The sequence below is a fragment of the Mauremys mutica genome, chromosome 13 (genome assembly GCF_020497125.1).
Source record: "Mauremys mutica isolate MM-2020 ecotype Southern chromosome 13, ASM2049712v1, whole genome shotgun sequence".
Lineage (NCBI taxonomy): Eukaryota > Metazoa > Chordata > Testudines > Geoemydidae > Mauremys > Mauremys mutica.
Genome location: NC_059084.1, coordinates 41527129 through 41538522, shown reverse-complemented (window position 1 = coordinate 41538522; position 11394 = coordinate 41527129). Strand labels below are relative to the sequence as shown.

Here is an 11394-nt window from a genome sequence, read left to right as displayed (position 1 = left end):
GTGTTCTTCTCTTCCTGCTGTTTCTAGTGATCTACATTCTCACTGTGGCTGGGAACATCCTCATCATTGTGCTAATTGTGGCCGATCAGCACCTTCACACCCCCATGTACTTCCTCCTGGGGAACTTGTCCTGCTTGGACACCTGCTACACTTCCACCATCCTGCCTAGGATGATGGCCAGTTTCCTGACAAATGAATATGTCATTTCAGTAAATGGCTGATTCTTGCAATATTATTTCTTTACCTGGCTAGCAGGATCTGAGTGTTGTTTCTTGTCTGTCATGTCTTACGATAGATATGTAGCGATATGCAAACCATTGCAGTATGCAACTCATATGAATGGCAAATTCTGCCTCCAGCTAGCAGCAGGGTCTTGGATCAATGGGATAGTGGCTATAGCCATAGTAACATCTCTGATGTCACGTTTAATCTTCTGCGGCCCCAATGAAATTGACCATTTCTTTTGTGATTTCACCCCAGTGACAAAACTCTACTGCAGTGACACTCACCCGATCGAACTTGTCACTTTAGTCCTGGCCTCCATATTCACCCTGCCCCCATTTCTATTGACTCTCATCTCCTATGTTTGCATCATCATCACAATCCTGAGAATTCCATCTACCACTGGGAGGCAAAAAGCATTTTCCACCTGCTCCTCCCACCTCATTGTGGTGACCATTTTCTATGGGACCCTGAATATTGTGTACCTGTCTCCAAAAAACCCCACTCTGAGAGACCTGAACAAAGGCTTCTCCATCTTCTACACAGTTCTGACTCCTCTAGTCAACCCCATCATCTACAGCCTGAGATATAAAAATGTCAAGGAGGCTTTGGCGCATGTTAGGAGTGAGTGTGTGGCCTTGACAAGAGATCAGAGAATCCATGCTAATGTTTAAAGTACACTGAAAATGGAAACAATCATAGCTAAACAAGTCTGGCCTGTGATCTCTGACCTTACAGTCTGGCAGGTAGCCAAGTTATGATTCACTCTCATCTGGCTTCTGTTCTTGCTTCTCTTTCATTTTGAGTTTTAGAAAAGGGGTGGTGACGGCAAGGGACAAGGGCAGTCTTCTGTTGCAGTGCACGGCTGGATGGTGGCTTTTAGAAATGTGCTGAGGAACCTGTCAGATAGACGGATGAACAGGATGAAATCCAGGCTCAGAGGCTTGGATACACAGAGGAGTTGAGGTGCCTAATTCCAGTTTTAGGAACCTGCATCCCATTTTTAGGCACTACCAAAATCCACAAAATGACATCTGACGGGTGCCTCAGCTGATAGGTGCCTAAACTTACTCAGCGCCTACATTTTTTCACCTGTCTAATAAAGTTTTCAGATGACACAAAGCTGGGAGGTATTGCTAACACAGAGAAGGACCGGGATATCCTACAGGAAGATCTGGATGACCTTGTAAACTGGAGTAATAGTAATAGGATAAAATTTAATAGTGAAAAGTGAAAGGTCATGCATTTAAGGATTAATAGCAAGAATTTTATTTATAAATTAGGGACACATCAGCTGGCAGTAACAGAGGAGGAGAAGGACCTTGGAGTATTGGTTGATCACAGGATCACTATGAGCCGCCAATGTGATATGGCCATTAAAAAAGCTAATGAAGTTTTAGGATGCATCAGGCGAGGTATTTCCAGTAAAGATAAGGAGGTGTTAGTACCGTTATACAAGGCACTGGTGAGACCTCATCTGGAATACTGTGTGCAGTTCTGGTCTCCCATGTTTAAGAAGGATGAATTCAAACTGGAACAGGTTCAGAGAAGGGCTACTAGGATGATTTGAGGAATGGATAACCTGTCTTATGAAAGGAGACTCAAAGAGCTTGGCTTGTTTAGCCTAACCAAATGAAAGTTGAGGGGGGATATGATTGCTCTTTATAAATATATCAGAGGGATAAATATTTGGGAGGGAGAGGAATTATTTAAGCTTAGTACCAATGTGGACACAAGAACAAATGGATATAAACTGGACACTAGGAAGTTTAGACTTGAAATTAGATGAAGGTTTCTAACCATTAGAGGAGTAAAGTTCTGGAACAGCCTTCCAAGGGGAGTAGTGGGAGCAAAAGACATATCTGGCTTTAAGACTAAGCTTGCTAAGTTTATGGAGGGGATGGTATGATGGGATAGCCTAATTTTGGCAATTAATTTTGCAGTTGATCTTTGATTATCAGCAGGTAAGTATGCCCAGTGGTCTGTGATGGGATGTTAGATGGGATGGGATCTGAGCTACTACAGAGAATTCTTTCCTGGGTTCTGGCTGTTGAGTCTTGTCCACATGCTCAGGGTTTAACTGATCACCATATTTGGGGTTGGGAAGGAATTTTCCTCCAGGGCAGATTGGCAGAGGCCTTGGAGGTTTTTCTTCTTCCTCTGCAGCATGGGGCATGGGTCACTTGCTGGAGGATTCTCTGCAGCTTGAGGTCTTCAAACCACAATTTGAGGACTTCAATAACTCGGACATAGGTTAGGGGGTTGTTCCAGGAGTGAGTAGGTGAGATTCTGTGCTCTGCATTGTGAAGCAGGTCAGACTCGATGATCATAATGGTCCCTTCTGACCTTAAAGTCTATGAGTCTATCTTCCTGCCTTTGCACATGAGCACTGCTGCTTTTATCTAGGCCTCGGGGAACCTATATTCTCCCTCATAACCTTTAGCCCTGGGTTTCGGGCACTCACCTGGGATGTGGGAGAACCTCTATTGCAGTTCCCACTGTGCCTGCTGAGGGAAAGGGATTGAAGAGGGATCGGCCACTTCTCAGTTGAGTGCTCTAACCTCTGGGTTATAAAGTCTTCTTGCTCTTTCTATGGCCCAATTAATATTCAATTATTCAATTATTTAATTAAAGTGGAGCCATTCTGACAGGAGCGATTGAGGGAGACCCACATCTGAATATCCCATAGCCCAGGGGGGCTCCTGGCTGTAAGGCAGCTCAGTGTCTCAATACGTTTGTACATCCCTTTGCGGATCTGGGCCAAAGTTCCTTAAGACAAATGGAGGGGAGGAAGGCTGGTTGTGTAGGAGATATGGGACAAAGACTCAGGCTGGGGTTTTCAAAGGAGCTTAAGGGTCTTAGGCATCTAACTCCTATTGTATTTTAGCTTGGACATCTAAATCCATGGCATTATTTGAAAAATCCCAGCAGAAATATAGAGCAACTTATGCATGTAACTGTTTGTACCTGATGGATTATATGTATAATAATTTTAAAAAATTATTTCCATTGAAAATAAAATAACCTTTCCCCTGATACCTTACAAGGCATGTTTTATATGTGAGATCACAATTATATGAAAATGAAGAATATGGGGGTTACAGTACACTCCGCCAAGGTATAGAATGTCACACACTCTCCAAGACTATTGTGGATTTGGAAGTACTGGCTATTACATTATCTGAAGAAAATAGTTCTACAAAGTATAAAAAAGAGCACACTTCAGAGGGTCTAAAACCACGCAGAAGAGGATAGTTGTTTATGCAGACAGAAACACATGCACATTTGTGTGTATGCACACATCAGTTAACGTAAACATTCTAGCATAGTCTATAAAACCATTGAATTTGTGCATCACAATATATCGTCCACATCTGGGGAACGCTGTCTCACCTTGCCCTGAATTACTCTGGTGTTTTGAGGGAAGCCTAAGACTAACAATTTCTTTCTTATTGCAAATCCTGGAGGGGAGATTGTTAGTCCCAGTCCAGTTCAAAGTTTTTAAGAAGTACAATCGAGTCCCAAAACTTTTAATAAGGTCTCACTTCAACCCATCACCATTAAGCTTTTATGTCTCCAAAGCGTTGTTTTTATTAGTGCCTCATGCCACTGACTTGTTTTCTCAAATGTAATTGCATTTAGTGAAATAACCTAATGAGCCTCTGGGGGGAAATCTTTCACCGTATGAGGAAGCACTAGTTTAACTTTCGGAGTGATGACAATGGCCCAGATTGCCAGCTGGATTACATTGACGTTAACTCCATTGGTGTGAGTAGGCCAGTTCCCCAGTTGGTGTAAACCAATGAATCCCCAGCTGGTAGGCATAAACTGTAGCTCCATTGGAGTCAATGGGCCAGATCCCCAGCTGATGCAAATTGATGTATCCCCATTAAAGTAAACAGAGCTATGGATTTACTAGACCTGAGAATCTGTCCCTATAGCTGCCCCTTTCTTATCCCTTAATTTCTGCAGCCATGTAGAGCTCTGGGTATGGTATAGCTACCACCTTTTCCCACTCTAGAGCTTCTGCTGATAGCCTGGCAACATTATGCAATATAGCTGCTTCTTTCTCATATCAATTATGCAGTACAGTATGCATGCTAAGTTCTCATCAGTGACCTTATGCAGCCATGCAGCATGTAGACAGCATAGCTGCCATATCGCCTTCCTTCCCAGGCTGAGACAGGAAGATCTGGTGGTTTAGGCACTAGAAAAAATAATTTGTTTCCTAGCTCTGTCACCTATTTCTGTGTGGCCTTGCAGGAAAGAAGTGGAAATGGGTATGTCCAGTGTTCTCCATCCTTGGGCTAGTGGGCTTGGGATCCTGAACAGCACCCCCTTGGGGTACAACCCTATTTTTTCATCTCATGACTATTGCTGCAGTTTGAGGTGCAATAGATATGTGTCTCTATACATGTTTGTAACTATATATATACTCTATGATGGAAAAACATGTCTAGTCATTCCCCAGAAACTGTCTGTCACCATCTGAACCCCACACAGGTCCACTGCAAGTTGTGACTTTCTTTGAAAATGTGTTTTTAATGGCATCAAGCAAGATTTTTACACACAGCCTGCATGAAAATGCAGCCTTTTGTGTAAACTAATTTTATTTTTGCATGAATTTCCTCTCAAGGTCGCATCTTCTGGCACAGAGAAACTTTGCAATGCAACCAGTCAAATTAAGAGGCCTTGGGTTTTATAGGGGTAGCAAGTTGGTGAGAGGCCATGAGAAGGGAATGGGGCCTCTTGCTCTCTCATCACTAAGGAATGAAATGCTGCTCTTTTACTCTCTCCCTTGTTTCTATTAGCTGGAATGAAGCTACAGGAGGCTCTCACTTGTGATGGCCGCTGAGAGGTGCATAGAAAGAGATACACAGAGGAAGCCATAGGTGTTCTATGCTAATCTGAGCCCACCAAGCAACCTTCTCAGATATAACCTGAGAAACAAGGAAGTCTTTAGTTTAGTCTAGTTGCAATGATCCTCAAGAATCCTTCCATGATGTCTCAGATACGGGCTTCTGGCAGGCAGTACACCTCCTGGGAAGTCAGGTCAGGCAGGAATATGGCCAGAGTCAATAAAGTGGCCTTTCCAATCATGGCAGCATGACCTAATGTCCAGAATAAATAAAGTTGCTCCACTCTATATAACTGTGTGGCCTATTGGGGAAGTGAGGCACCACTCAGAGTTTTGTGGTGCCCAGGTTGGGGGACTCAGGCCCTCCCTTCTTCTCCAAGTCCCAGCCCAGGGCTCTGGCGGTGGTGGGGGTGCTCACCACTGAGTCAACGCACATCCTCCTGAAACACACTGACTGGTTCTCAGGACCGGCTCTACAGTTTTCGCTGCCCCAAGCAGCGCACCAAATTGCTGCCGCAGACAGCGGGGGCAGTCCATGTGCCCTTAGGGTGGCAGGCGTGTTTCCACAGCAGCGGTAATTCGGCAGCAGCTTCTATGTTTAGCTGAAGCCACCGCGGACAGCTAAAAATAGAAGCTGCTGCCGAATTGCCGCCACTGCGGAAATGCACATGCTGCCCTAAGGGCACACGGACTGCCCCCGCCATCCACAGCGGCAATTCGGCGCACTGCTGGGGGCAAAACAACAGGGACTGCCGCCCCTTGAAAATTGCCACCCCAAGCACCAGCTTGGAATGCTGGTGCCTGGAGCCGGCCCTGCTGGTTCCCCAGTTCACTCACCGGAGAAAAGTCTAAATCTCCTGGGCTGCTTCCTACCCTTTCTCCCCCAGCGATGCTCCACAGATCCCCCAGGTCTCTGGGTCTTCAAGTGTCATAGCCCCTTCCCGGCGCGGACTCTTCTCTGGGCTCCTCAGGCAGTCTGGGGTCTGTCTGGAGCTCTGCATGCGCTGGATCTGTATTTGGGGCCTGGAGCAGCTCCCTGGAGAGAGCCTGCACTCTGCATCCTCCCGCTTCAGCCGTCTGCCCACACTGAGTTGGGCTGCTTCCTTTTATACTGTGCCTCCAGGCTGAACATGCCCAGCAGAGTCAGAGAGCCGGGGCTTCCTCAGCCTGAAAAGCACAGTTAACCCTTTAGGGTCTGGTTCAGGGTAGGTACACCCCATCACACCTGGTCAGAAGCCTCACCGGTGAAAGTTTATTACCCAGTCCACCACTTCTACAAAGGAAAGTCGACATGTACCAGCCTCTGTACACTGACCAGATTCTCCAAGCACTTCAAGCAAAACACGGATTTAAGTAAAACATAAAACAGATTTATTAACTACAGAAAGACAGATTTTAAGAGATTATAAGTAATAAGCATACAGATCAAAGTTGGTTACCCAAGAAATAAAAGCAAAATTACAATCTGAGTACTATAAACTAGACAGGATTTGACTCAAACAATGTCTCACCCTGATGGTATAGTTCCTTCAAACACAGACTAGGATTCCTCTTTTCAGCCTGGGATCACCACCCCTGTTCAAAGCCTTTTTCCACAAGATGTCTTTATGGGTGTTGAGTTGTGGGAGGAAAGAGACCAAGCAACGGTGTCACTTCCCCCCTTTATAGCTTCCTCCAGCTTTCTGGAAAGATCCTTTGCTATGATGTGAGTAAAGCAGTCTCCATTCCCTATATGCTCCCTCTGAAAAGCCTTCATTGTATACAGATCCTGTGATAGTCCTTAATGGGTCATCAACGCTGGCTGGCTTCTCCATTGTTGTACCTGAAAGGCTGATTGTAGCTGTTTCCAATCTTACAATATATTTCAGTAACACACACATAGCAAACTTCATAACTTCCCGTACAGTGATAGCACATACAATACAACAGGATATTAATGATCTTTTAAATTATACCTCATAAGGCATATTTTGTACAAAACCTATCATAATCATGTATCAAAGGGGTAGCCGTGTTAGTCTGGATCTGTGAAAAGCTACAAAGAGTCCTGTGGCACCTTATAGACTAACAGACGTATTGGAGCATAAGCTTTCATGGGTGAATACCTACTTCGTCAGATGCAGTGGGTAATCACCCACGAAAGCTTATGCTCCAATATATCTGTTAGTCTATATGGTGCCACAGGACTCTTTGTTGCTTTCTATCATAGTCATATCACCATGGAAAATGTGGGGGTGCCAGGGTTCTGTTTTGGAGTCCAGAGTGTCACAAGGACATGATAGCAGATTCCAAGTACATAAAAGATTGTTAGAAGGATGAGGGAGAAAATTTGTTCTCCTCAACCTCCGAGGATAGGAGAAGAATCAATGGGTTTAAATTGCAGAAAGGGCGATTTAGCATGGACAGTAAGGAAAACCTCTTAACTGTCACAGTGGTTAAGAACTGGAATAAACTGCCTAGGGAGGTTGTGGAATCTCCATCATTGGAGATTTTTAAGAGCAGGTTAGACAAACACCTGTCAGGGATGGTCTAGATAATACTTAGCCCTGCCATGAGTGCAGGGGACTGGACTAGTCCTACGATTCTATGATTCTAGGATAAATATAGAAATAGGGCCCCTGTTGCACTTATATGATGGTCACCATCTTGGCTGGTACCTTGCGGTTGCACCAGGGACCTCCAGACGTAAGGGTGGGAGTCCCTGCAGCTTGATCTAAAGAGGCAGGCTCCCTGGTAGGGGTGCGGCAGACTCATGGACTCTGGGGATTGGGCGCAGAGGGGATTTGTAACACAGATAGACCAGTGGGTGGCATTTGTACAAGTTACTCTGTGCGGCTGCTTTATCTGAACTCAATTCACATCACACATCCTGGAGGCCAGACGTTCCCACTAATCCCATGTCATTGTTATTGCAGTTTATTCTCAGGTACACACAGTCACTCAGAACCTTACTCCAAAAATGTGCATGTAACCCAGGCTAACACAGCGTGGCTCATTGTCTCCTTTAGTGGTCAGAGCTTGTACAGCAGTTTATGAGTCTGTTTTTGTCTCTGTACTAGTTCACTTACTGCTTGTAGCCTAGGCAGTACGGGATCCTGCTTGAAAATCTACAGGCCCTGTGTTCAACCCCAACGTAGCTTCTATCAAGGATAGATGTAAATGGATGTATCTCCATTGAAATCAGGAATCCAGATCCTCATAGAGTGTAAATTCGCTAAACATTATCAAAGTGAATAGAAATACACTGGTTTGCTAAGGATCTATCCCTAAATGTTAAGGTCTGATTATTTTCTCACATATGCCAGTTTTATGCCAGTGTTACCGAAATATCGGGTCTGCCTAGCTGAGAGCCAATAACAGCCTGACAGGGATAAGGAAAAATGCTTTATTCTGCAGAAGAAAGGAGAGCTCTGTAGTAGATACAGAAAACTCTACTGCACACAAGTTTCACAAGCTTTTTATACACTTTCAGACAAAGACCATGCCGTGTTAACACTTCATTGGTGGGTGTCAAGCCCCGTAACACCGTTATCTGTTCAAGAAAGACTGGCTTGAAGCAGAATCTTTTTCTGTCTCTGACAGCAAAAGAAAGATTAGTTACAAAGTTCAAGGTACTGTATACGTGAGGCCTTTTGGAGGCTTCTGCCTCCACCTACTGGCCGTTTGCAAAACTATTAATAAGGGTGGGGGATACTTAATAGCTTTCACAGTTCCCCCGTTCGGGCCTGATAAGCTCAGATTATCAGGTCCGTTACGTAATTTACGATCAAACTGAAGAGACAGGCATTGGGTTGTCTTATGGACAGCAAAGCTTTTGGTTACAGTAGTACACAGACATTTTGCACATTGAACCATCATCCAAATAACACATAGGAAAAACACAAAAAAAATTTGATCAAGAGATACAGCATGAAATACAACAGCAGCATTCTTAATAGCTTGTAAATCCTTTTCAATTAAGCCAGAGTGATTAATATAAAAACAACATTTTTCCCCAATGCAAGCACAAGCCCCCCCCATTTCAGCATTCATAGCATCTAACACACAACTATTTTGCAAAGCCATTTCTGGATCAGTCGCTGCAAGGATTCAACCGCTGGGTGGGGGTTGGCATGTACAAAGGGCAAACCAAAAGCAAGCAACCATTGTCTCACCACCCAGAAATCCATAGTCAGTAAAAGTCTCAGGGCTTATTCCGTCCGAACAGGAGCTTTAGTCCCTCGAGAGGCTCAGCCTTCCAGGTATCGTCTGCTTCAGGCTCTCCCGGGTCACGGTGGGAAGAGCTGGCGGGGCTCCCTCGAGGTCCGAAGTCGTCTGCTTCTGGCCCCGGCCTAGGGGCTAGCTTGACTCAGGTGTAATGAATCCAAGTGTTACGCTCTCGCACTCGAACATATCCCTGTGGTAGCCAAGTCCAGGTCAGTTATTCTGCTCTCCCGGTCTCTGGGTCCGTCCATGTAAATGCGAAGATATCCCAGCTGTCTTGATCTAGAGGAATACTAAAAAAGGCATTACACAGATCTATTACTGAATAACAAGCAGTACCTGCTGGAATGGCAGTCAGAATTGTGTGAGGATTAGGTATCACATTGTGCCTAGCCTGAAAAATTTTATTCACTGCACGCAAGTCCTGCACAAATCGGTATACCGGTTTTCCTTCTGGATCCAGGTCAGGTTTTCTAACAGCCAGAATGGGGGTGTTGAAAGGGGATGAAGTACGAATAAGCACTCCCAACCGTAGGAATGTGTTGATAAGATTCCGGAGGCCAAGCAGAGCTTTTTGGAGGATGGGATATTGTCTGATTCGAGGAATGTCAATGGCTGGCTTCAGGGTTATTCGCACAGGCTCTGTCCGGAGAGTGCCAAGGTTTGTTTTGGAAGTGCCCCAGAGGGAGGCGTGTACCTCTCGTCTGAGTCGTTCAGGCAGGTCCATCGGGCTCGCAGGCAGGATCGGGTCCTTGGTAGCCTGGGTTAATGTGGCACATAGCTGGGGGAGTTGATTCTGAGGCAACCGAAGAATGATTTTATCAGCTGAAAAGAAAATCTGAGCACGTAATTTACACAGCAAGTCTCTGCCTAGAAGATTAACTGGGCTGTCAGGAGCTAACGAAAATGCACGGGAGGCTGAGACACCAGAGATTTCTACAGCAGCCCCCTGCAATACAGAACACTAAAATGGCTTTCCGCCTATACCCATTACCGGAATGCTTTTATCTGTGAGGTTTCCTTCCTTTGGCTTGGCAATAACAGTGGAAAGGGCAGCCCCCGAGTCCAAAAGACAAGAATAAGCGGTTCCTCCCAGAGTTAAACGGACCTGAGGGTCTGTGGAGGAACAAACATAAGTGGTAAAGTCATTTGAGTAGGTAACAAGTGGACCCCCGGGTCGCCGTAATACCGCATTATTGACAGCATCTGTTCTTTCTACTTCCATCTGATATCGAGGTCGGGGCTGTCGTCCGGTACGTCGGTTTGGGCACTCTCTCCTCCAGTGACCAAGTTGCTTACAGTAATGGCATACATCATTTGCACGGCTTGCCCCCCCCCCTCCAATCTGCCTTCGGTTGCCACTTGGGGGGTCCCCACCTCCCTCCTTGTCTTTCACTCCCCGCGTTCACAAGGGCTGCTAGCATTCTCACCTGTTTGGTCTCTTGAATTTTATCTCTTGTGTGATACACACAGGTGGCTACGCTTACCAGTTCCTCCAGGGATTTTCCCTCAGCACCTTCGAGCTGCTGCAACCACTTCTTAATGACCGGAGCTGACTGAGAGATAAAAATAAGCCTGACCGTGGACTGTATGTCCGCAGCCTTGGGGTCTATATTAGTAAAAGTACAAAATGCTTTACAAATCTCTCATAAAAGTCAGAAGGGTGTTCTTCTTTCCCTTGCACAGTATTATGGACTTTTGACCAATCTAGAGTTCTTTCTCCTGCTTGTTTTATACCTGTCAAAACATGGGTTAGGAATTTCTTTAAGTTCGCCTGGTGGGTTGAATTATTCGGATTCCATTGGGGAGGGTTAGTGAGAGCTATCAAATCACACCCATCACCGGCAGCCTCCGATGCCTCCTGGGCCCCCTTAGGACCCGTTCTTTCTCCTCCGTGCGCATTAGGCAATCTAAAAGTTGGCCCACATCTTGCCAATCAGGATTATGATACTGAAAAATAGCACGGAATCTCCTGTGAACGACGTCCGGGTCGTCTCTGAGGCGAGGTGTAGTGTTTTGCCAGTTCATAAGATCTGCTGTAGTAAAAGGGACATGTACATAATGGTCTACAATCTCTCCATCTGTAGTGGGTACCGGGATGGTCCGAAGGG

At 45.5% G+C, this 11394-nt stretch overlaps 1 protein-coding gene across 1 annotated transcript; it reads left to right on the top strand.

Annotated features, from left to right (window-relative positions):
- Positions 1–281: 281 nt before the first annotated feature.
- Positions 282–896, top strand: LOC123347344 (olfactory receptor 10A7-like). The gene has a single exon (XM_044984759.1). The coding sequence runs from the start codon at positions 282–284 to the stop codon at positions 894–896; it is 615 nt and encodes a 204-aa protein (XP_044840694.1).
- The last annotated feature ends 10498 nt before the right edge of the window (positions 897–11394 follow it).

Coding starts and splice junctions, on each gene's coding strand:
- LOC123347344 (XM_044984759.1), top strand. CDS start 282: ATGTCTTACGATAGATATGTAGCGATATGCAAACCATTGCAGTATGCA.